The 26,876-nt window shown below is 40.6% G+C and overlaps 1 protein-coding gene across 1 annotated transcript; it reads left to right on the top strand.

The window, feature by feature from the left end:
* The first annotated feature begins 431 nt into the window (after positions 1–431).
* On the top strand, positions 432–25,483 carry slc25a14 (solute carrier family 25 member 14). The gene is made up of 9 exons (XM_080852603.1): positions 432–557; positions 1,193–1,291; positions 6,248–6,386; positions 10,959–11,053; positions 13,520–13,605; positions 18,774–18,869; positions 19,182–19,306; positions 20,464–20,677; positions 21,452–25,483. Exons 2-9 carry the CDS (start codon positions 1,228–1,230, stop codon positions 21,491–21,493), a joined length of 861 nt encoding a protein of 286 aa, XP_080708729.1. The 5' UTR covers positions 432–557; positions 1,193–1,227; the 3' UTR covers positions 21,494–25,483.
* Positions 25,484–26,876: the final 1,393 nt, after the last annotated feature.

Raw genomic sequence — 26,876 nt, 5'->3', positions numbered from 1 at the left:
TCATGTTTTGCCACTGAGTAGGCCACAGTTATGTTGTGTCCACTGGAACAAGTCAGTAGACAGATCCAATAAAATCATTTCCCACAAATTGGTAACCAATTAGCCTACGTTGATAACAAATCATCTGTGTGTACAATACTTAAACATTTATACATTAGATATTAGACACAAACAAATTACATCGCTATGACTGAGGTGAGTTCTCGTCTTTCCTTGTCCTTTTGACCCTGTCATAGACCAAGACCAAGGATATCAAATTCACTGATTTTCTCAAAGTAGGCTAATTATTAAAGTAAAATGCAAGTTATTCACTTTCAGTAGCACAGTTTTTAAAGAAATATTGTCTACTGGGGATATGACATTCAAGGCTTGAAGGGGGTGTTGCAGTCACAAAAAGAGGTAGGACTTCCGCCTTTCAGTTCCTGTTTCTAGGCGAATCAGAAATGCTAAGCAACGCCGTTCTCCGTTGAAGTTTTATTATTGAACAATCCTACATGTGGTCAAGAAAATGAGAACGAAAAGGAAATAGAAGAGGTCATCACATACCAAACACAGACGTAAGTGTTTACTGCGTTGATTACAACACAGCTATAAGTCGAATTCCAAGTCATTGTTGTAAAAGATGATATCCTTTCGTTAATGTCAGCTAGCTAACTAGCCAGTCACTGCTCTAACTTATTAGCCAGCTTTAGCTAGTCCAGAGAGACGTAAATTGATGGCTAACGTTAGCCAGCTAGGCACTGCTCCGTAGGTGACATTTTATTGTGTTGCTGGCAAAGACAGGTTGGTAGAAGGTCACCAGCATTTGAAAGTGCTGGAAATGTTGTTGTCTTTTTAAAATATATCAGCTGACGTTTGATCCTTACGTTAAAATACGTCTGTTCGCTGTATGGAGCGTCGCAAAAGACATCGCAGTCATTGAAGTTATTTGCAACCGGAAGTAGGTTTATTTAATCCAACCAGTGTCCTTTGACTTTTGATTGACGTTTGTGCCGACCATTTACAGTTGTATGCTTGTGCGATGGCGCTTGCATGAATTGTAATAGATAGAAGCATCCCATTCAGGTGCATAATTTGACCATGTCGCATACAGGGTGGTTCGGTGTCTTTAAAACGGGTAGTGCAATATTGTGCCATGTGCGATTAAAAGAATTTCTTCATTTGTATTTCGGCGGCTTATTGCTGCTATTAGCGGGTCTCCACCAGGCTGAAGGAGCCAGCGCCGAAATGCCAGCTCTGAACTGGAAACCGTTCATCTACGGGGGGATGGCCTCCATCGTTGCCGAGTTCGGTAATGTAACATCAGTGTTTGTTGTTCATACATGTGTTGCCATTTTAATGTTGCAACCCTGTTATCTGAATCTTATCCGTTCTGCATGGACACAGTTGTGTGATTGATGCTCAGTCATATTTGAATGTTTTTCTTTTCATCATGGCGTGCAGTGGTACCCACGCCATCAAAAGCTGAGCGGTGTTCAGTTTCATATGGCCATCTTTTTCTACCAACAGCCTTAAAGTAGCTAGCTTGCATTTTATATTGGATACAGGCGTGTGATAAAAAAAAAGTTTGGCGCACAAGATGAGCACATTTTAAATAAAACTTTAAAACAACAATACTGCTCTGCAACAATTTTTTGGGAGGGGGTGCAGTAAATGTGTTTGTATGGGGTTGGGGGGGGGGGGGGGGGTATGGGTAATGGTAATAGACTTCATCCATTGCACATTATGGAGGACTGTACCCCTGCACTGGAAAATGACTTATTTCCTGGTGCCCCACCCTGGACAGCGCTGTCCAACACAGCAGTGCTGATAACACTGAACTATTAATGAGGTCTACCCCAGGCTTTCATTTTGAATATCAAATGATTTGAGAAGTAAACAACTATTAAGAAAACACAAAGTTATGTTTTTAGATGTTTACAAAGCATCTTTAGTATTATGACAATAGAAAATGGTTCATATCAAAGAGGCAAAGTGTATGTCATACATGCAACATCAATCATGAAATCTTAATGAGGCAAATCAAAAGCCCTTGAAGGTACAAATATGTTTAGCCTACTTCAACGACAGACCACCTCTGAATGAAGGCTGGCTATTAGGGCTGGGATAAACGATTATTTTTTAAACGATTAATCTAGCGATTCTTTTTTCGATGCATCGATTAATCTAACGATTAATGTTTTCAGTTCGATTCGATTATCGATTATCTCCCCATTAATTCACTAATAGCAATTTACTATACATGTTGATTTCTACATCTGGGGAAAAAAACCTGAATCCCTTGACATTGCAATATGTGTTTGTTTATTGCTCTTCAAAATTCCAAAATAAAAAAGAAAATTGAAGAAAATCACCTAACCAGGTCATAAAAATGTTGTCTGTAACACTCAAAAACAGAATACATGTTTAAAGACAAAGAACCAGCTTATTTTTGTGTGGAGGAACGTAAGCATTCCAACATGCTCAGGAGTCAGGCTTGCCCTTTAATTCCAAAATAAAATTGAAAATTCAAATGATGCATCGACGTGAAATACAGGTGCATCTCAATAAATTAGAATATCATCGAAAAGTTGATTTATTTCAGTAATTCTATTCAAAAAGTGAAACTCATATATTATATAGATTGTTTACACACAGACTGATCTATTTAAAGTGTTTATTTCTTTAAATTTTCATTATTATAACTGCCAGCTAATGAAAACCCAAAATTCAGTATCTCAGAAAATTAGAATATTGTGAAAAAGTTCCATATTGATGACCAATGGTGTCACACTCTAATCAGCTAATTAACTCAAAACAACGGCAAAGGCTTCCTGAGCCTTTAAATGGTCTCTCAGTCTAGTTCAGTAGGCTACACAATCATGGGGAAGACTGCTGACTTGACAGTTGTCCAGAAGACGATCATTGACACCCTGCACAAGAAGGGTAAGACACAAAAGGTCATTGCTAAAGAAGCATGCTGTTCACAGAGTGCTGTATCCAAGCACATTAATGGGAAGTTGAATGGAAGGAAACAATTTGGTAGAAAAAGGTGCACAAGCAACAGGGATAACGACATCTTATTAGCCCATTCAAGGGAGATTCACAAGGAGTGGACTGCAGCTGGAGTCAGTGCTTCAAAAGCCTACACGCACAGACGTATCCAGAACATGGACTTCAACTGTCGCATTCCTGTGTCAAGCCACTCTTGAACCAGAGACAACGTCAGAGGCGTCTCACCTGGGCTAAGGACAAAAAGGACTGCACTGTTGCTAAGTGGTCCAAAGTTCTCTTTTCAGATGAAAGTCAATTTTGCATTTAATTTGGAAATCAAGGTCCCGGAGTCTGGAGGAAGAGAGGAGAGGAACAGAATCCAAGTTGCTTGATGTCCAGTGTAAAGTGTCCACAGTCAGTGATGGTTTGGGGTGCCATGTCATATGCTGGTGTTAGTCCACTGTGTGGTCCAAGGTCAGCGCAGCCATCTACCAGAAAGTTCTAGAGCACTTTGTGCTTCTCTCTGCTGACCAGTTTTATGGAGATGCAGATTTCATTTTCCATCAGGACTTGGCACCTGCACACACTTCCAAAGGTACCAGTACCTGGTTTAAGGACCATGGTATCCCTGTGCTTGATTGGCCAGCAAACTCGCCTGACCTAAAACCCATAGAGATTCTATAGGGTATTGTGAAAAGGAAGGTGCGAGACAACAAACCCAAACACACAGAAGAGCTGAAGGCCACTATCAGAGCAACCTGGTCTTCCATAACACCTCAGCAGTGCCACAGACTGATTGCTTTCATGCCACGCCGCATTGCTGCAGCAATTCATGCAAAAGGAGCCCCAACCAAGTATTGAGTGCTGTACATGTTCATACTTTTCAGTAGTCCAACATTTCTGTGTTAAAAATCCTTTTTTCTATCGGTCGTCAGTAATATTCTAATTTTCTGAGATACTGAATTTTGGGTTTTCATAAGCTGTCAGTTATAATCATCAAATTTAAAAGAAATAATCACTTGAAATATATCAGTCTGTGTGAAATGAATCTATATAATATATGAGTTTCACTTTTTGAATAGAATTACTGAAATAAATCAACTTTTTGATGATATTCTAATATATTGAGATGCACCTGTATTTTGCGTCGACGTATTTTTTGCGTCAACGTAATCAATGACGTTGACGCGTCGTCCCAGCCCTACTGGCTATTCATGTCTTATTTCAAAAATCTATTGCGTGAAACACAGGGTGGCCGCGGGTCATTAAAAAGTCTTAAAAAGTCGTAAATCAATTTTCATCAAAATAAGGCCTAAAAAAGTATTAAATTGTCTTAAATTCAGATTGCATTGGTCTTAAATATTTTTGTGCCATGTCAGTGCTAAAATGCAGGCAATCTGTTCTGCCAGGTCAAATATTTTTTCCCGGTAGCCGGTGCGCTGCGTTGTCTATGGTTAAATCAGAGCGTAGACTACTGCGTAGCTAAACATACAAGTGACTAGATAGCCTACTAGCTGGCTAACTAGCTCTCTAGTCCTGTCAGTGCTATTTCCACATGCTACACCACGCCCGCTAGCAATGTATTAATTTTACCTTACAACGAACTAACAGTTTATGGAAATTAAACGGAGGTCACATATTTATCACAGTGTGAGACGGCAAAAAATGTACGTTACATTCTAATATGTGACCGTTAGCACACCAATCATTCAACTCCATTGGTAGCTAACGTTACCACTTATTAGCCAGCTGTGTTGAATCTGCAGTTGCTCTGATTTTGGGAGGTGGTCTACCTGTTCCTTTGATCGCTAACTTGCCACTGTAACTCAATCCCTGGAATGCTTTGAGTAGTAAAACACGAACAATGGCCTATGTTTCCATTGTGCACTTTATTCGCAAATGTTATTTTCTTGCTGTCGTTCAAATGATCGGAACTTCTTGCTTTGTTTAGGGCTGAATCTCGTAGCCTAGACTTGAGGGGATAACCCCACCCCCCGGATTGCGCCACAGCCAGGGCTCCTGTTTATTGGTTTATCATCGTAGCCAGGGCTCCAGCCTGTTCGTTTATAGATTTTGGCGTTTTTTAATTTATTTACTTGATTTTATAAGCAGGGCTCTCAAGTGTCACGCATTGAGCGTGACAGTCACTCATTTCGGTCTTTAGTCACGCACTCCCGCCACACATCATATTTCTCACGCTGAAAAAAAACCTCTAGGCTGTTTAATGTGCCGTAGCGCGCAAACATGACCTGGCCATGGAGGAATCAAACGCGTCTCCCCGAATCCCCTCGAGTTCTGCCGTGAGGTGCACAATAGCCAATCAAAAAAATATGTATCTTTTGTATCTGGGTAAGATTTAATCCAGCAACCAATGGAAATAAAGCATCATGGAATGACTTGACTGCAGTTAGAGAATATTTCCCAGATAATTAGCAACAGTTTTTAATGAGTGTTTGTAGCCAACACAGTTTTAGGCTACAGTCTAGCTTTTTACTATAGCTTTGACTCCTAACTTCGCAGAAACAGTGAAGGAGATGGCTAGAACAAAAGGGAGAAAAGTCCAGGAGCAGCCACCTATAAGACCTCTTTTGATAGTGAATGGATCTCTTAATGGCAATCGCTCTCTCTCTCAAATCGAATACATACTTTGTAATTGGTCGAATTGTCAGTGCCATGTGTCAAGTCTTTCCTGCAAGTCTGAGCAATTATTATTAACAACAACTGTCTGGTCTGTGGGCATATGGAATACGGCGGGCCGGGGCGTGGTCGGGGGATATGTCACTCTTGCCTGTCTTCAAAACTTGAGAGCCCTGAGCATTTGTTTATGGGACCTTTTTGTGTTATCTTTTCGCATTACACACATTTAGCCGGTGTTCTTAAACTCAACCGGTTATTATCAGACATCAGTGTGTTTACTTGGAAAGATTACTGTATATTTCAACTTTTGATTTGTTTTTCCATCGTAAGTTTGGTCTTAAATTTCATTTAGAAGTGGTATTAAAAAGTCTTAAAAAGTCTTAAATTTAATTTGTTTATACCTGTAGACACCCTGAAACAACACGAGGCCAAACAAAAAGGAGGGAACAGTTAGCTCAGCTAGTGCATGGAACCTTGCACATTTGGACTTTTCAGAATTATACTTTTGCTTTTTACTCATTATTTTAGCCTTTTACTTCACTTCATCTGCTATGATGTAATTTACACCTTTAGTACAGCTAGTCTATTTAGAATGCATTTTGCCCTTTTCATTTATACATTTGTGTCGTCTCCTTAGGCACCTTCCCCATTGATCTTACCAAAACCCGGCTGCAGGTGCAGGGCCCGTCACACTGCATGGAGGTGCGCTACCGGGGCATGTTCCACGCGCTGCGCCGGATCGGACAAGAAGAGGGCATACGAGCACTCTACTCGGGGTGAGTGTGTGGGCAGTGACAGAAGAAAACTGTTCCGTCCAAGAGTGTGGTCTCCAGTGCTGTTTACGTGCTAGTTCTTAGTGTTGACTTTGCTCCGTGATATCAGTTGTGTCGAATCACATATGTTCATGAATGTGCTGTTAGTCAATGTACAGTAATCTGCAAGGGCAGTGGGCAACTGGACTTCATGCTCTTGGCATTCAGTGGTTTCTGTGGTGCCTCAGATGCCAGAAAGATGACTTATAAGCAGGGCTTTAAACCAGAATTTTTTCCCAATTGGTTCGTTCCAAACAAAAACAGTATTTTAACGTTTCTGGTTTTCGTTCCAACCCTAAAATTTACGTTACTGAACCGGTTAGAATAAAAAAAATAAGTTCCTGAACCGGTTAATAGTGTTCCATGTCAGCTGCGGGACATACAAATAAGTAGGCTAATCATTAGGACTTTAAAATAATCTTATATGTCTCTCTTCTGTCATTAAACATTAAAAAAGCACTATAGGCTACATTATGTAAGCGGCAACTGTAATTCTGACATTTTGTAAGTATTATACATGAGTTAAGACAAGGAAAATGTATGCTATGTTGTTTATTGGGCAAACAAAACATAACAGCATTTGGCCAAACCTCGTCAGGGCCCAATCAGTGCATTTTTGTCAACAGAGACAATACAAATATTACAAAACTACAATGGTATCTACATACATCCCTCAATGTTGTATTTGGATTTGTTAGTCGTGGGGTCAAATGAAGAATGCTGCCGCATAGGATTCTCGCAATGTCTTCCCATCTGAACAAAAAAAGTTACAATTCCAAATATGAAAACTACCGTATTAGCCTACGTTATAAATAAAGACTTAACAAACTAGGGTAGGTTATGCTGGGCAATAGCCAGGTAGTCTACTGCCAATGCTAACTGTCCAACTTAGCTATAATTTCATTAACTTGACTCTGCACATTTTTACAACAATGCATTGGAAATTCGTAGCCTATCTTATAGAATTCCTATTTAAAAACAAACATGTGTGAGATCAGGGACGTGCACAGGAATTTTGAAGGGCAGTTGCTCTGGCCTATTTATTAATATAAATAAATAAAACACTCGTTACAGCTATCAATCCCCCAACTAAGAACTTAGTTTATGTCTATGCTATAGACTTGGATACAAACAAGAGATTAGCCTGCCTATTAATGAAAGCAAAGAAAAACAACACCCAAAATAGTGATAGGATTTCGAAATGTAACCATTTTGAATGTAATCATTTATGTGATGCATTATTTCCATAATTTATTCTTATTGTTAAAACGAAATGTTATAAACTGACCATCAGCAGACATGTAGCTTAGTTTTCCTACCAAAACATTAACATGTGATAACGGGCTGGTTGTCTGGTAGGCAAACTAGTCTTCTGATTATTTAGGATAAACGTGGCAAACTGAGCCTGAATTTATGAATTAATTTCATAAAACATGATGATGATTGTTCGTTTGTTATCCATTTCTACAACTTAAAACTTACCTTTTCTGACAACGTTAAAGCAGTATTTTCATCGACACAGAAGAAAACAACCCTGACTGTTTCTCAGGGGCGAAAATGCAAGCTCAGGTGCCGGTCGCGTGCAGTACCCGAGTCGCGTGCAGTACCAGAGTAAACAGACCTACTGACTTTCACTCTCGTTGCCCATAGGCTTATCGATTGGTAGTGAAGAAGGCTACTTTCTGACATGTTTCGGGTGGCGATTTTTAAAAACTAGGTCTACATGAAAGTCTTGGGCAACTGCACGTTTGCCCTCCTCGAGTAAAAGTGCCCCTCCGAGGGGAAAAAAATAAAATCAAAAATAAAAATATATTATTATAATTTTTTTCCCTCGGAGGGGCACTTTTACTCGAGGAGGGCAAACGGGCAGTTGCCCAAGCAACCTTAGCACACTCCTGTGCACGTCCCTGTGTGAGATACTTGGTACAATATTTACCTCTTCTTAAGATTGAGTTTGAGAGACTGGTGGCTACAGCTTGTGCATAGATTTGATCCGATAAGGCTACTAGCTGGCGTTGCGCGGCAAGGTTCTCTATCTAAGTAAACGACCGTAAGAGAACATCACCAATCATATTGCATTTAGGAATCTAGTGAAAGAGCGAAAAAATTACGTTATTAACCGGTTACCATCATTTTAGGTAAACGACTCTGATACGGAACATAATTTTTTTAAAAAGTTTCTGGTTTCGTTTCTGTTCCTAGCAAAACATCAAAAGTTTCAGTTTTTTGTGTTCGTTCCGTGAACCGGTTCAAAGCCTTGCTTATAAGGTTATGTGTTGGTGCCCTATCTTGGTCCAGGAGATTCATTTCAGTCATGATGCCATTGTCCAGTGTGAACTCGGGGGCTTGAGGGCATAAGTAGCTGATTTATGTGTTGTCTTGTCAGTTATCGTATGAAGCCGATATGAACATCAGGTTCCTGTGGGAATAGTTACTTTCGCCAAAGAGGTTATGTTTTCAGTGTGCTTTGTTTGTTTGTTTGTTTGTTTCTTTGTGTGTCTGTCAGTAGGATTACAAAACAACAACTGGCCCGATTTTCATTTTGGGCAGGTGAAGCATGTGCCAAAGAAAAACCTGTTACATTTCTAAAGAAATCCGGATCATGGGGCAGATCCACACATTTCATTTCACTTCCATGAACATTGCGAGATACGAACAAGTACCCATTTATATCGTTTTTTGATAGAAAGGTTCCTTGTGGAGCGCTGCACATAGAAGATGGATAGGTCTGGATACAGAGTGCTCCAGATGGATAGGTCTGGTCTGGATACAGAGTGCTCCAGATGGATAGGTCTGGTCTGGATACAGAGTGCTCCAGATGGAAAGGTCTGGTCTGGATACAGAGTGTTCCAGAGCTTTTGCTTCTTTTGTCGTGTTATCTTGTTCAGCATCTCTGTGGCCTTAAATTTGGATAATGATTGAGAAAACAGATGCACTGTGGAGAAAATGACCTAGGGACTCGTTCAGCAACTGAAATTTCAGCATGGCGTGAGTGACTGACTATATTTACCTATCAGGGACGTGACTGATAAAAGAGATGGGCATCCCTGCCTGCAAGTGCTTGCACTGCCCTGTGGACAGAGTGGTGGAAGAAGACTTCAACAGCCTTGTGTTTGCTGACTATGTGCTCATCACTTCCTCAATGTCATTAGATTTACTGAACTGGACCTCTGGAGTGCTGCACCTTTAAGCCATGCCTATCTGTGCAGTGAGCCAAACGTTCTCCACTCAACCTGACCAGTTGAAAAGTGAAAGTGAAAGTCCTCTCTATTTTAAAGAATAGAAAGAAGTTTTGGTGGTGCATGGCAGTGTGGTTACTTGATCATGAACAAAGATCTCCTCAAACTTAAGTCACACTGGAATGACTGCAGAGAGGGAGAGAGAGAGATGGACAGAGTGGGAAAGAGGAGAGGGGTTTGACTTCTTTAACGTATATTTCTTCACTGTCCATTTTGATCAATCATGTGACTTTTTATTTTTTATTTTAAAGATTTGTTTTTGGCTGATTTTATGCCTTTAATTGATAGGTTAGTGAAGAGTGGTACAGGAAATGAGAGGGAGAAGAGGTGGGGAGTGGACAGGAGAAATGACATCGGGCCGGAATCAAACCTGTGTCCTCTGTGGGCATGTGTGGTCGAGGCTACTGTGTGAGCTACAGTGCCCCCCTCATGTGACTGTTTTGCACTTAGCTGCACGCTAGTTTTCCTCCGTGCAGAAAGGGCCACAGCGGGTGTTGTAAGGATAGCCGGCGTAGCTCCAGTCGAATAGAAATCGTGCCGCACAAAGGCGACCATTCGAATACGGCTTCCTGGAGCACAGCTCATGATGTAATGCTTTTACGGGTCACCTGCTCTTTGCCTGTTGCCACCTAAAACTTGAGAGACGGGTACAGATGTCAGAAATGCCAGCTCAGCTCAGCTCAGAGTGCCGTTCTCTTTAGTTGACCTTGCATGCTTGCACAAAACACTAACCAGACATGCCCTGGAGAGGATGTGTGTTTAGCCTACAACAGAGATGACGTCTGACAAACTGGTCCTCTGAGAAAGCGTGCTAAAAAAGACTCAGAAGATGGGCAGAAATGAAAATGTTCTCTGAATCCTCCTAAAGACAATCTCCAGATGCCGTGGCAACAACTCCTGCTGGTCCGACCGTAGTAAAATGGAGTCCTCTCTGTTCCCTGTTCATCCTTTCTCCCCACTGCTCCCTCTTCATAGGTCATGGCCCCTGTTCATTTAGGGGTCCTACTGGTGTATTTTAGGGGTTTCAGTTCATTGACGGTTGTGTCAGTGTAAAGTGTATAGGGGATGATTTGAGATTTGCCACACCCATACTCAATATTTTTGTGAACTTAAGACAGACATTTTCACAGCCTTTTTCTTTTTTCTTTTGTTTCCTTTATGAATTCCTTTTTGTGTGTGTGTGTGTGTGTGTGTGTGTGTGTGTGTGAGAGCTTTTCTTTTATCGTATAGAGTTGTTTTCTGTGCTCTGTTCATCTGTGAATCTTAACAGCTTTCCTCTCTCTGTTTCCACCCTCAGGATTTCACCAGCCCTGCTACGCCAAGCCTCCTATGGGACGATTAAGATTGGCACCTACAACACATTAAAGAAGCTGTTTGTGAGTCGCCCGGAAGGTGAGATCACGGATCGCATGCAATTTAAAGAGATTGTAGCTGGTTTTAGGAGAGTGTGATGTCACTGTAAGTTTATGCTCTTGCAAATTAAATAAATGGATTTGTATAGCACTTAAAGTCCTTTGGGGTAGTAGCCTGCAGGCAGTTAGTGAAACTGCTGTCTCACTGTTTCTTTGTGATGACATAAAGCCAGTAATGGAACTGGTTAGCTTGCTTGGCAAGGTAATCACAGCATCTTTTCCAAATGGTGAGAACAGTCATTTCCTGTATCAGACAAAAACCTGATTAACCAAAATTGAGTTTAAGTTAATTCAATTCAATTCAATTCAATTTCATTTATTTTGATGTGTTTTTTGTTTGTATGTGTTGTTATATCTCCATTTCATGCAATGGAGACATAACACATTTTAGATTTCTGAGAACTTATAACTCATCCATATTAGAATGTTATTGAAAGTAATTTGAAATAAAAGGCCATGCCTTGGTTTTGTAGTTCATTAATAATACAAATAATAATAATAATAATGGATTTTATTTGTATAGCACACTTTAAAATACAATGAAGTCTCAAGGTGCTTTGACTCAAGTCTCATTTGACTTTTAATATGATCACAGTGGGGTATAATGGTATGCAAAATTCACAATACACAATTACGTAATGTATTTTGGTTTTGAAGTCATGTTTTTTCTCTTGTTCTGCTACATTTGGGCGATGCCCTCGTATATGAAAAGTTTGAAGTGTGTCCATTGACATGTTCGACTTCAGTTGAACAATGTCAGCATACAGTTTGGCACATTGTTGTCCATTCAGCTTGACTAATCTGACTAACCATGCTAAACCACCCAGAACACTACAGCTGATCAACCACAACTGGTGTACTTTCCAAAGCAGGTCAAACATTCTCAAGGAATTGCTGTACTGTTGGTGTGAGTGGTGACATTAGACAAAGAGAGACTATTTTTACAGTAATTTTAGGATCACAAGGCGTACCCAACCAAGGTAGTTGCATACGAATCCGAGCGTCCTGTAATGCAAGATTTGGGGTAAATATATGTATCATTACACCCCCATTTAACAGTTATAGATCCAGATATGTCGTAAACGTCAAGCAAATGTTTAATACCAGGCTAATTTAACTGTGGTCGTCAAACCATCACCTGACCACCTGACGACATCAAACGAGTGTGAGATTAAGCTGTGGCAGTGGTTAAAACCGACTGTGCATAACCTTATACCACCATGAGGAGCCCAGAAGCAACATCAAAGCTTGTTTTCTGCAACTTTCTGCATGGTTTATGCAGTAAATGAGAAAATGTGCAGTGTAGTGAAAAAGCGATTTTGCGGAATTCGCAGAATTGTAAAAAACTGGAGGGACTGCCCTTTTGTGCAGACCTCTCCTGTAGAGGGTTCATCTACTGGAACTTACACCATGGCCACACAAGAGAGAAGAAGCCAGACTGTGCCAACTCAAGCGTTTAGTATGTGTGTGTTTTAACCCAGGATGGTGTAACTGGCGCCACTATGGCTAGGTCCTTTTTGGTTTGATCCTATTCCAGATTTTGCTTTTAGATTTGCCTCAAGGAAAATGACACATGGCAAAAAGTGTGTGTGTGTGTGTGGGGGGGTGTGTGTGTGTGTGTGAGCAAGCCAGGTTGTTTGTGTGTGTGTGTGTGTGTGTGATGTCATTGGGGGAAGCAAAATCTGTTTTATTTGTATTGATCATCTTTTTAGAAGTCCTTTTTCCTGCCACTGTGATGTGAATGCTTATTTTGATACAGGCTGTGGTTTGGCCTGCCTGCTGGTTGGCGGGGATACATCCGCCTCTACCCAAACCAAAAATGAACGGGGCTTGGGACGACCTCTCTAACTATTGGTCACACATTGATCAAGGATCACTGTAACTATTGTTCCTAAAATTGATCCATTTTGTATATTTCAGTTTTGTTTCTTTTTTTATTTCCTTCCCTCCTTGTCTCAAATCCTTCTTCCAACTTTAGGTTTTGAACCACAGAACTAACTCTATTTTTGTTTCTCCCTAAATGCCCTTATAACCCTTTGATCCAAACTGCTAAAAGTCTCATTTCACCATTTAGGCACATGCAGAGGCAACCACTAATTAGGGGGCCTATTTCATCAATGTCATCTTTCATCTCCATTAATTGTAGTGCCTATGCTATGCATCATAGAGGAGGAAAAAATACTACTTATAGGCCTTTTTGGTAGAAAGTGATATGACTATTTCTCTCTAGTGTCCCTGGTAACATATCCTGAATGAAGAGAAAAAGTTCATAGTGCATGTGCATAAAGCAATGGTTCCAGTAATTTTCTCAAAGCAGCAGAATGATTGGCTGTTCCATGATACTGTACTTCCCTTGTCTCTATTTAAGTCTCCCTCACATGTATTTACATCTGGTCTGGAGACGACGCCTTCTATTTCTAATGGTCCTCAATGTTTCTGTTTCCAGATGAGACCATAGTCATTAACGTGTTCTGTGGAGTGGTATCAGGAGTCCTGTCCTCTTCATTGGCCAACCCCACAGATGTGCTGAAGGTACTTTGAACTCTCAACATTTGATTGATTGATTGATTGATTGATTGATTGATTGATTGGTCCTATGTGCTAGCACTGAAAGCTGCAGTATGTAGGATTTAATGGCATCTAGTGGTGAGGCTACAGATTGCAACCAACTGCATACCTCTCCCTTTCCAAGCATGTATGAGAAGCTATGTGAAAGGCCCTCTTTAATTCCAGTGTTTTTTGGTTTGTCCGCTCTGGGTTGCTGTAGAAACATGGTGGCCACCGTGGAAGAGGACCCGCTCCCTATGTAGATACGAAGGGCTCGTTCTTAGCGAACAAAAACACAACAATTTGTAGTAAAATATGATTGTACACTAATGAAAACATAATTATGATACTGTATTCCATAATTATACATCTTAATAAAATCACCCTAAATCCTACATACTGCGCCTTTGACTGTGGAGAAAAACTAACATTGATGCAGTCCTGTGCATCATCTTAATGTGCAGGTGTTGAACTACACTTAATCTCCCAGTCTGTTACGTAGATCTGCTATCAGTAATCATAGTTTGTAGTTCTGTGTCTATAGATTATCTATTCAGATGGAAATATTCAGCCTTTTACACATCCCACATCCACTCAACTCAACAGAGGTTGCCATTTTCTTGATATGTATGGTAACTTACATAAAATGCATAAGAAAAGGCCTTACATTTTAGTACTGTCTGCCTGGGGCCGGTTTCACTGAAGTAGTTTAGACTGGTCTTTGGGGTAAGATGGGTCTTAAGTTCATTTATAGACCAGTCTTATGTAGGGATGGGTATCGTTTGGGTTTTTTCCGATACCGGTACATAACCGATGCTTTTAAAACGATACCGGTGCCTAAACGGTGCCAGAACCGATACTTTTTTTTGTTTTTAATTAAAGACATTAGGCTTATTTATTGCCAAGGCAAATAGTTTTCTTTAAATTTAACAATATATTAACTGTTTGAGGTATACTATAAATAAAAATAAATACAAAACACTTGGCTTCAAACCTTTTAACTTCAAACTATGAACAATATATTAACTTATAACAACTGTTTACAGTATACTTAAATAAATATAAATAAATACATAACAAACTCTGTACACACAATTCACACTTCAGTAATACTTTTGCAGAAATATGAGCACGTTTGCCTTCAGAGTAAAACAAATATTAATTAGTTTGCATTTATTTAAACCCACTGGTTTCGTGAATGTGTACTGCCCCTTTAAAAGTTTAGCTTCAGGGCCTCTTGAGTTCTCTCCCCCATTTACACGCAATGTTGTTGTTGCATATGCTGCACGTCGCGTTGTTTGAATCTTTTTGTGCGAAATACAGCCACACTTTTGATCGTTTACCTTTCGACATTTTCTCCGTTATATTGATGGCTAGCTCTGTTTGTGCTTGCTCTGTGCAAGGCTGCCTGCTCTTCATTGAGAAGGAATATCTTTGGATGAGACGGTAGCTCTCCGTTTAATAAAGCGTATCCAACTTCTGCTTAGAACAACCACACTTATCTTGAAACCGAAACCACACGCAAGTCAACCCATTACCATGGCAACTCCTCAACACAAATCCCGTTTCCACTACGGAATGCAGCGTGAGCGACACAGGCGAGAGTCTATATTGGGAGATGGAGCAGTTTTATATGTGCCCCACGAAATCTGTTATCAACACAAAAAAGTATACAGATCGTACTCAGAAAGATCTACGCCATTAACGTTACTTCTCGTTAGCTATCGCTAGTTTTGTTAAATTATAAAAATTTTAATTAAAAAAAAAAAAAAAAAAAAATTATCTGCTCAGGCACCGAAAGGAAGCACCGAAATCTGCGTTGCATTTCGGTCCGGGTAGGTATCGGTTGTATGGAACCGGTGCCGTATTGGTACCGGTTCTCGGTACCCAACCCTAGTCTTATGCAAGTAAGTCAGTTTCACAAAAGTTAAGACCAACTAATTTTAGACTTAAAAAGTTAGCCACCTCACCCCCAGAATAACATAGGTCTAAAGTGCTATGTAACCATAAATATGCTAATCGGTCTCTATGGAGACTCCCCTATAAGCTAGCGTTCAGCTAACGTAGTTTCTATCACACAGTTAAACATGTAGCCTAATGTTAAGTGATGTTTTTAGATCGTTGTTATGCGATAAGATTACTAAAATGTATTCTTTACGCCTGCTCAGTTTTACAGTGTACTGAGTAAAGGTTTGAAAAGAACTTCAAGCTTCAAACTTTCTCTTGGGGAAACTGTTAACTATCTGCCGAGCCAATGTATCTACGGTGTGACGGTGCAACAGAGTGACAACGCCACAAACACACACACACATCTCGGTTACTACATTCCTCCGTGAATTTCCCTAGAAGGGTGTCTTTGTACGAGTTGAACTCGTCCAAAATGCATACATTTTCGGAATGGGTGAAAGGTGCAGAACGGTTCGACTCGACTCGGTCCGCCATCTTTTTTGTTTTGAAAAGAGTCTTAAATTACCCACAATTCTTAGCACTTAGTACAACTTAGCATAGTCGGTGTCTTAACTGTATAGTGACTATACAGTTAAGACACCGAAGTGCAACAGTATTATTTAGACGTCTATGTCAAGTCTGACTATATCCTACAGATAGACTATTGCAGGGCTGCCAACTTTTCAAAAAACCTTGGAATGAGATTTTGTCAGGGGTGACCAAAATTCGCCACATGAATCTAGGTTCCCACTTGTTGGGGGGGATAAGCCCCTGAATAAAACCTATTCTTTTTCTTGTGACCCAGCAAAACTAGGGGCGTCTGGGGGCATGCTCCCCCATAAGATTTTTTTGAAAATAACCTTTAAAATAGTGTCCTCTAGTGGGTTTTAGGAAGAGAAATTAACACATTTAGATTTAAAATATGGCACAAAAATAAACATATTGATGAAGACATCTGCTGAGATTTAGTTTTGGATGTGTGTGAAGCAGGAGCACCCTGACCTGGGAGAGAAAGCTTAGGAGCAGCTTCTACCCTTTGCCATCTCTGCATTTACGTTAGTTGAAGACATCTCTCAAGATCGCGTGATGACAAAATATACATGAATAAATACCCCATTCAAATCGGACAGCTTTTTGTCTGTATTTCCAAATATATTGCGTGCAAAATGTGCATTTTAGATGTTTATTTTGCCGCCCTGCCTGGTTGACTGGCTTGAGCCCGTGGCGGCTACACAACTAAACATTTGGTAATTGCTTTCTTTTCTCTCTTTTTTACATTTGTAATTTGTGTCCCATCTATCGTACGAACGCATCTCGGCCCAAAACATTTTTTGCGTGAGAAATTGACCGTGAGCGTGTGAAAACATGCAAAAGCGTGTGTCTCACGGCGAAAGCGTGAGAGTTGGCAGCTCTGCTATAGTCACAGTCTATCTTTGTGAAACCGGCCGGTCAAGCAGGATGTGGTCAATGAAAACAAGCCACGTGCAGGTCTGTCTTTCCACAATTTTACCTTCTGGTCATGTTGATCCGCACCAATCACCAGGCTGCTTTGTCCTTTCCTTTTAAGTGGGGGGTGTTACACAGATAATGTTAATAGTTTATTTGTACTTGAGTTTGAACATTTAGTTTTGACTTAAAGGTGCATTAAGGATTAATAGCTATTCGCTAAAGGTATGCTAGCAGCTAAAACTAACGAAATCTCTTGAAATGTGCTGACTTTGACATTATGACAAACTAATTACTCAACGACTGTCCTTACACAGTCAAACATCAATCATGTGCAACACAAGACTAAGCAAGACGGCAAATAAGCTACTTACTAGATCGGCAGAAGGTAATCAAAGTCAGGTCGGCGGGCATCGGCAGGCAAAACTACAGAAGGCAGTTATATGCCTATCGACCCTGCTATGCCATTGGCACGGACGCAATTCTCCATATTAAAAGTCATTGTAGCGCCCCAATTTTTTTTAAGCTGTTATTTTAAGGTTAAACTGCTTATCCTAACCCTAATCCTGAAGCATAATTGTTGCATATTGTGCCTTTAAGTCTGTTTTCATCTTTTGATGTAGCGCTGCTGCTTGATGCAGAACTCATGTCTGACTCTTGTTGTCATGTGAACGTTATATGAGACATGTTAACAACTGACCCCAGATGGGTTGATCAATTATAGTGTTAGCTGATTTTATGCTGATGTTCAGCAAATAAGGCAGAACTTCAGAAACACTGAGCTTGTCATTAATGGTATGAAATTGCCATCTCATAACACATTCATTACCACTCTCAACTAACTAATGAGGGAGGAATCTAGAAAATGTTCTTCATATATAAAAGATCCATAATCTAATACCTTTACATATAGTTTGTTTTCAGCTGTTATCAGTATTGTTTCTAGGCACTGTGTGTAGGGATGAAAAATCCTTAGGGCTGCCAACCTTTGAAGTCTTTGTTTCTATACTATAAGATTAAGCCTGTAGAGAAATTTCCAAGCAGCTAACACAAAGCTAGTAAAGGGACTGTGCACAACATGAAGCAGCGAACACAAAGCTAGTTAAGGGACTGTGACCAACATGAAGCAGCTAACACAAAGCTAGTAAAGGGACTGTGACCAACATGAAGCAGCTAACACGAAGCTAGTTAAGGGACTCTGACCAACATGAAGCACCTTACACAAAGCTAGTTAAGGGACTGTGACCAACATGAAGCAGCTAACACAAAGCTAGTTAAGGGACTGTGACCAACATGAAGCAGCTAACACAAATCTAGTTAAGGGACTGTGACCAACATGAAGCAGCTAACACAAAGCTAGTTAAGGGACTGTGACCAACATGAAGCAGCTAACACAAAGCTAGTTAAGTGACTGTGACCAACATGAAGCAGCTAACACAAAGCTAGTTAAGGGACTGTGACCAACATAAAGCAGCTAACACAAAGCTAGTTAAGGGACTTTGACCAACATGAAGCAGCTAACACAAAGCTAGTTAAGTGACTGTGACCAACATGAAGCAGCTAACACAAATCTAGTTAAGGGACTGTGACCAACATGAAGCAGCTAACACAAAGCTAGTTAAGGGACTGTGACCAACATGAAGCAGCTAACACAAAGCTAGTTAAGTGACTGTGACCAACATGAAGCATGTGTGCCTGTGAGTGTAAGAGGCACCTGATTTTGCCTTTGGCCCCTGACCTTTGGCCCCTGTTCTCCTCAGATTCGCATGCAAGCCCAAGGTGCCCTGATGCAGGGTAGCATGATGGCCAACTTCATGAACATCTACCAGACGGAGGGCACCCGTGGCCTGTGGAGGGTAAGGGGAAAGTCCTGCTTTGTCATCCGGTTCTGCAACCAACACCCCCAAAAGAGATACAAACTACATTTTTCTTTGTCCTTTTGACTGTGTTTACTTGGCAAATTGTACATACCCCCATTGTAACCACCAATCTTTGACACACACAGAGATGAAACTTCGACCTATGGTTTTTGATATGGGGAAGTCATGTGATTTAACCTTAACCTTAATACTCTGTTTAAGGGGATACCTATTATTCCTATTTAAAACATTTTCCCTGTGCAAGTGATGAGTCTTCATACCAATAACTGATGAATTATCCAATCATAGGGCGTAATACCTACAGCACAGCGAGCAGCCATTGTTGTTGGGGTGGAGTTACCTGTATATGACATCACGAAGAAGCACCTCATTGGTTCAGGAGTGATGGATGACAGCATCCTCACACATTTTGTGTAAGTAATAACTTTATCTCACAAAAGTTTGCTATAAACAGTAAGGAGTTTTCGGTCTAAAACTAGCAAGCTAACTAGCTACACTAGTCCAGCTTATTTCCACTTCCATCACAAGTTGAACAGCCTCAAACTGTGCTGCGCTGAACTCATTTTGGACCTTCTCCGGAGCAGTGCCAAACAGCCGAAAGAATCTGAAGATACTAACTCTCCTGAGCAGGGCCACACAGCAGAATGAAGCTAAAGATACTAACTCTCTTGAGCAGGGCCACACAGCAGAATGAAGCTAAAGATACTAACTCTCTTGAGCAGGGCCACACAGCAGAATGAAGCTGGAGATACTAACTCTCTTGAGCAGGGCCACACAGCAGAATGAAGCTGGAGATACTATGTCTTTTTTGATTTACTCAGTCATCATTCAGCACTTGCCATAGTCTGTCTGTATTTATGTATATCAAGACATGAATGAAGCAGATAGGGTTAAAGATCTGCAAAGTGTCAATTGTAAGTATAACAACCTTGTAAACGGTGATCGACCCATCAACTTTTCTACCACAGTGAGTGTGTTTAGGCAGACATTGAATTAACAAAATAAACGTATTCTCTCATTGTGACAAGTGCCGTAAACTCGATAAAACACCGGCAGGCTGGAAAACTATCCCACACAGAATTAGAAACCGCAATGTTAGCAAGAATTCATGTAACTTCCGTTATCTTTGCCCGAAGAAAGAAGTACTAACCTGGAAACTAAACAGGTTGGTTTCTCTCTAGACTAAACCATGTGTCCTATTGTGGGCCTAAGTAAGACAGGCCTAAACCCATGTATGGCCCTTGAGGTCTTAACAGAGGAAACCATTTTTTTTAATTTGAAGATGATTCCAAAACTAGTTGCCTATAAAAACTTACATCAAAGAAAGGTTTCAAATTGACCTCTATGTCAAACTGTACGACAGATGATATTTAATCATATCTGTGTTAAGAAAGAACAGAAAAGGCTTGTACCTGAAACACACTTTACCCACAACTCCTTGTTGTGTCATTTCCCGATACTTGTTTTCTGTACCAACTCACTCTCTGCCTTACCTGCTAAAACCCTCTCTTCTCTTTTGGCTCTGTGAAGCTCCAGCTAAAACCCTCTCTTCTCTTGTGGCTCTGTGCAGCTCCAGTTTCACCTGTGGCCTGGCGGGTGCGCTGGCATCCAACCCAGTGGACGTGGTGAGGACGCGGATGATGAACCAGCGGGTGTTGTCAGGCAACCCGCTCTACAAAGGCACGCTGGACGGTGTCATGCAGACCTGGAGAGGCGAGGGCTTCTTTGCACTCTACAAGGGCTTCTGGCCTAACTGGCTTCGTTTGGGACCCTGGAACATTATTGTATCCTTTTCACTAGAGTTGAGGGAAGGGGACTTAGAAGTGCACTAATGTTTTTGGTGTCTAAAGCATGCATACCTTAAAGGAGCCCAAAGCAACATTAGGGCATCAAAATGGAAATATTCTGGATAAGACAATCTTTATGATATTGACATTTACTTCACCATATTAGCACATTTGCATCATTATTTGATACTTTGGGCGTTAAAAAGAGCGCTAAAACTAGCCGCAAGAGCGTAGCCCTTTATATATTGGTGCCACCAAAAAATCGGAAGATTTGAAAAAATGGCCTCTCCCCACCGGCGGTGCTGGTAGCGCAATTTTCTATCAGTTCTCACCACACAACAACGTCTCATCTTTGCTCCTTGAATGTCAATATGTAATGGTATTGTGTTATTGAAACTTACTACGTGTAAAAAAGACTAGAAATTGAACGTTTATTATTCAAGTCTCAAGCCTCTAATGTTGCCTCGGGCTCCTTTAACATGCACAGACAGTAGGTAGATTTCAGGTAAGGTTTACTTTGAATTCAAGAATCAGATATCATGAAATATCAATAGAGTATTCAATGTTGTTGTGTTTTTAAAAAAAAAAATGAAAAGAAAAAAAGATTTGTTAATTTGTCAATCAGGAAGCGCCAATGCATTATTTTGTAGTACTTAGTCTTGCCACTAGAGGTCAGCAAATAACAAACAAATCATTCAAAACTACATGCTATAGAGGTTATTAGGATAGGTAAGCCTTAAACGTCTTAGATCTTCCTTGACCTTTCTTCAGTTCTTCATCACATATGAGCAGCTGAAGAAGCTTCCTTTATAGCCGGCCAGCAGGACGCCCTTAGTTGGACTGGGATCTGAACCTTCTCCCTGATGGGTCCTTGCACATTTACAATCACTCTTTTAAGGTTTATTTGAATGTTTTTGTGCGCAGTTACATTTTAGCCTCGTTTCTTTTTATTTGGTTTTATTTATTTATTTATTTATTGTTGCACATTTCACATAGCTAATTTGCTCCATAGGACTCCATCCACATCCCCTGTTCGCTTCAGATCCCCTCCCTGGCAGCTACAAATAAAATGTTGGTCCTTTCAGAGCAAGCTGGAGTTCATAGTACATGAAAAATCTAGTAACATAGTGAGCCACACTTGGAATTTGATTTGCATTTAAAAAATAATGAATTAAGCAATAGTTTTTATTTTGCCTGCCTTTCTTTGAATGTGATTGGCAGCTCCACTTGGAGTATGGAGCAGTGATGGTATGTGTAGTAAGGTGGGTGGCAGTGATCAGAAGTATGGCTGAAGTCACTGAAACATAATTGTGACACACACTGCAGACATACTCTTTAGTGCTGTGTCACTGGTCAGATGGTCCCCCTTGATGTTCTAGGGGTAGATCCTTCCCCAAAGTGTTCAGATGCTCCAGTTGAAGCTATAAAATGCATGCAGGTTTAAGATACAGTAGGCAGCATGTACATCTAGTAGTAGTGAAGTAAAATTCCTTTTTTTATTACCAAAAATAAATTATAGGTATTAAAAAACACCTCTTTAGATGGATTGGCATCTTGGGAATGTGTGCACAAATGTCATCTGCTGACTCAAAAGGAATTTTCAAGATGTTTCGGATGTTTCTAGGCAATGACCTTTTCAGTCTTACATTCAAAACTTCGGCTTTACCAAATTGCTCACCACATGTTTAGTTCCAGTGCTGCCTATTGCACATTTTAATGCCTATCTTCATATTTGTTCAGGAAATCATCTGAGATTGCTGCCAGCCTGGTTTCCTCTTCTCTTAAAAAGATGTTTCCTATGGCAAAGAGCACAAGCGTAAACTGATGAACCTGTTAGTTTATTTCAGCCAGACACACACAGGGCAGGACAAATAAAAGGATCCTACTCACTCAGCCAATGATGCTCCTTATGGCCTGTGCTTCACCCAGGAGACACTGGACTTGACCATCTAGGCTGGAGTGCAGAACTGCTGTGTTCTGGATCGTAGCTATGTTTGCATGAGCGGACACAAAACAGAATTCTCATCCTGTTTCTGTGATCCCATATATAGGATTTGAGCTGCATGTCGACTTTTGTCTTCAACCCAATAATGTGAGTGTGATGAAACAATTCAAGGACCTAAAAGTTTCCAAAACTACATGGTAAGATTTGTGAATTTTTTTTGAATCAGTAATCACTGATGATCTTGAATACTTACTTGTTTGTTTTTCTGAGCCAATATGGTTTGTGGGTAATGTCTTTTCCTATTATTATTATTATTATTATTATTATATTTCATTTTTAAATGTATTGCTGGAAATACTCTGCTGTAGCTTGTGGTGTAAGCCCAACTTGGTGTACGCTAAATGCAACAACATTTTTGCAACATTTGATCAGACTTGCTGTATGAATTTCCTCCAAAAGGCTGTTGCACTAGTAAGGCTTACACCTTATAGTTTTTCCAAAGGTTTTTGTGTGTTTGTGTTTTAGCATTATGGCTTGCTGTATCGCTTCTCAATTCCAGTAAATACTTGCTTGCTTCCTGATGTGCATTTAAACATGGTGGATAGTCATTCACAGCCACCCTCTAGAGCTTGCATTTGACCATTGAGCAACATTTAGGAATGTCACACAAAGTAGTAATTCCCCCAGTTAGTTTAAAGGGTCCTGAGTTATGAAATAGTTTTGGTGGAAAAGGTCCTACAGAGTTAGCTGCAGGAAATGAGATATTTACATTTAATGATTTAGCAGACGCTTTTATCCAAAGCGACTTACAAGAAAATTGCATTTATACATCAGGAGCAGTTTTAGGGGTTCAGTGTCTTGCTCAAGGAAACTTACACACCTGGTAAGGAGGAGTGGAGAATCAAAATAGCAACCTTCCGATTACTAAACGACTCCTCTACCCCCTGTCCCACCGTCGCCCCTATGAACTGAGATTGGAGTCTTGTGGTCAGTGTGTGCAGTGAAGGTTTCTGGTCTGGGCCACATGTGTCCTCTCCCCATCATCAGAAAACAAAGTGTAGTCTTTCACTGATCTCCGAGGCGCCTTTGCCAGCTGGCCTGGTATTGCTGAAAGCGAGTTTTAAATAGTTTGGGAGCTCTCACCGACTGACTCTGGGTTGTGTCATACTGGTGAGTCCCACCTACAGCGGTCAATATCCATGTCTGAAGTATGACCCCCCCACTTAGACTTCCCCCTTAACACAGGTTTGGTGTGGGGATTGTGGTTGACCACAGCCTCATTGGCCATCAGATTTACATAAAGATTTAGTTGGACATCTGTGGCAGTGCGATTGCCCTGGGACTGGACTCTCCCATGTCTACGTAGCACTAAGAATGGTCATAACTCTCATGAATCATAACTCATAAATCATGGTTTGCAATCCAGTACTCTACTCTAAGGTTAGGCTTTGGACGGTTTGTATATAAACTGAGTTGCGCATGCAGAGTTTGATTTGTAATGGCAGGGTGTTGTACATAGTATCATTATGGGGAAGATGCCTTTTAAAATGATTCCCCCACTTTTCAGTTTTAAACTCATTTTAAGATTTTTAGACCATTAGTCATGAGGGGACGGAACTTAATGTAGCATTTGAGTACTGCCGAAGTACATGTCAGCTTTGGAGCTGGTCAGGCCACCACAGTAATGGGTCAAACACACTCCACGTGAATACACAGTTACGTTTCATGCCTCTGCTGATGGAACATGTCATATGCCACCTCACATCTTGCCCTGTCATTCACTCATTATGCTTATTGTATGCATAAAAAGGTCCAATTGGTTCACTGTATTGCCACATTAGACTTGTGGAAATATCTATTTCTATTGTTATGCCTAATTCTTTTATACGTTGTTTGTTGTATAAGGTTAAAAAGAGCAGGCACCTGGAAATCAATTGTAAGCTGGAAGCTTTGGTTTTCAGTTCAGCCTGTTTTAATTACACACTGTTTTGCATACCTGGTTTGTTTTGAAGTTGCCTTTAAGAATCAATAACAGCGCTTGTAAAGTGCAGCCAAGGCCAAGAGACCCATCCTATGTGCCAGTATTGAGGTTGATTTGTATAAATCAGTTTTTTATTTAGTATTTCAATTATGTTTAGCGTATTGTGCGTATGATGCGTTTTCCTAACATTTATTACCCTCCACGCTTAATTCTGTCTGAGAAATGAGCTGTGTTAACCTTGAATATCTGGTCAAGGATATTACAGACAAGTAAAGACATGTTTCCACTGATTTTGAATAATTTGTTTCCTGCTTCAAGCTTTGTTTTAAACTAACAAGTAATAAGGTACCTTTAATCAATAATATCTTGAGAAAGGGCATGGAAATGCTATTTTTCTACTTTGACACACATGGAAAGTAGCCCAACTTTGCTGCTGTTTTGGAGTGATGCCTAGTTACCACTGGTTCTGGTGCGTATTTGGCACTTGTCCAGGTCAGATCTGATGACCATTAGGAGGATCTACCAGTGAGCCATTCAGTCCCTGGAACAGTGGCAAGAACAGGGATGTGTTGCCGGTTTATCTGAGCTCAACCTGCGTATAACACAGGATCAAAACATGGATCCTAGCATGTTTTTTTAAACTTGTTTAAGTTAACACAGGAGGAAGTTATTTAAGTATCAATAAAGCCATTCCAATATATTTGGATCTTTATGTTTATTGCCTTGCCTGTTAAACCTAAGACTACTGATGCTTTCAATTTAGTTTGAGTATTTACACAAGTATTTATTGGTGTCAAAACTGAAATAGGTATAATGGCAATTGTCTTGGTCATTTGCCCAGACTCATTTTATCGCTCTAATTGTAAATTATTTTGAGTTTGCCCATCCGAATGATTTAATAATGTAAGAAATTGTATTGTTTGAGGGAGATGGCTTTTGGCGTTTTGGCTTTGTATTTAACTAACTGTGCACCTGGGAAATGATTAAAGAAGATATTTAAAACGTTATTGTGGACTGATTTTTCTTAGTCATTGGGGTATTTGATGCAGGCCTTGCTAATGTACGGTCTTGCAATCTCCACCATTGGTACAGTTTATGCTTTTTACCTGCGCAAACATCCGTGTAGCAGCCTAACCGAAATCGTAAGGCAGTGTATGTTCGATCAATCAACGAAAGGAGAAGTTTAATTATCACCTCAAAGACCTTGGCCTTCTGACATGCGCGTCCATCGCAGTTTGGGATTCCTAGATAGGAGGTGTGTCTGTAAACTATTTGCATATTCAGCCACTGGAACGTCTACTGAACGCCGCTTTTCCAAGGAAGTAGCGATAGCGCTGTACGCAGACTATTGAGTCCACACTGTCTATCGTCTGTTCTTGTGATCCCAGCTTGCACTTTCTCGTACAATATATGTTGTAAATCGGAGAGAGGTACTGAAAAACAAGTCCATCAAGGGTGAACTTAACTTAGCCGAGATGACGCTTCCCTATACCCAAGGTTCCACGACGTATCGTACAGTCAGCGTAGCTTCGGATTCTTCAGGAACGTTTCTGTCTCCTAACAATGACGGCGGATCGATGACATACAGGACCCTAAACGTAGGCTCTCCTATGCCTCAAGTACAGTACATAAATGGAGCCATAGACGGAAATGCTCCAAGCATTGACGGCGGATCGATGACTTACAGGACCCTGAACGTATCCTCTTCTATGCCTCAAGTACAGTACATCAATGGAGCCATAGACGGAAATGCTCAAAGCATTGACGGTGGGGCGATGACCTACAGGACCCTGAATGTAACCTCTCCTATGCCTCAAGTACAGTACATAAATGGAGCCATGGACGGAAATGCAGTTTATGGTGGTGTGCGTTACCTGGTCCCTGTTCAGAGGAACGATTCTTCCTACGTAGTGGTCAACCAAGCTGCGCAGGTTAGGCAACAGGTTATGCCCCAGCAGGTCCTGACGCCTGTATACTTACAGAATTACGGCCTACAGAGAGGTAGTTCCGGCAGTGTGGACGAGGCTGAGATAGTTTACCGTCATGTTGAGGTGAGTTCAAAAGTGTATCTGTTGTTATCACAAGTGTTTAGGGGGTTGAGTAGTCTGTTATTTTGAGCTGATAATGATTGTGAACATACCTGCACATATCATCTAAATCAAAAGGTTAGCCTGGACATCTTATCAGTAACATAATAAAGTCGTTTAAGACGTTGTTACACACTAAGGGCACTCGAAGTAGGCCATGTTTGGCATATGACATGCAGATGC

This window comes from Sprattus sprattus (genome assembly GCF_963457725.1).
Source record: "Sprattus sprattus genome assembly, chromosome: 1".
NCBI lineage: Eukaryota > Metazoa > Chordata > Actinopteri > Clupeiformes > Clupeidae > Sprattus > Sprattus sprattus.
This window is presented reverse-complemented; position numbering and strand designations above follow the sequence as displayed.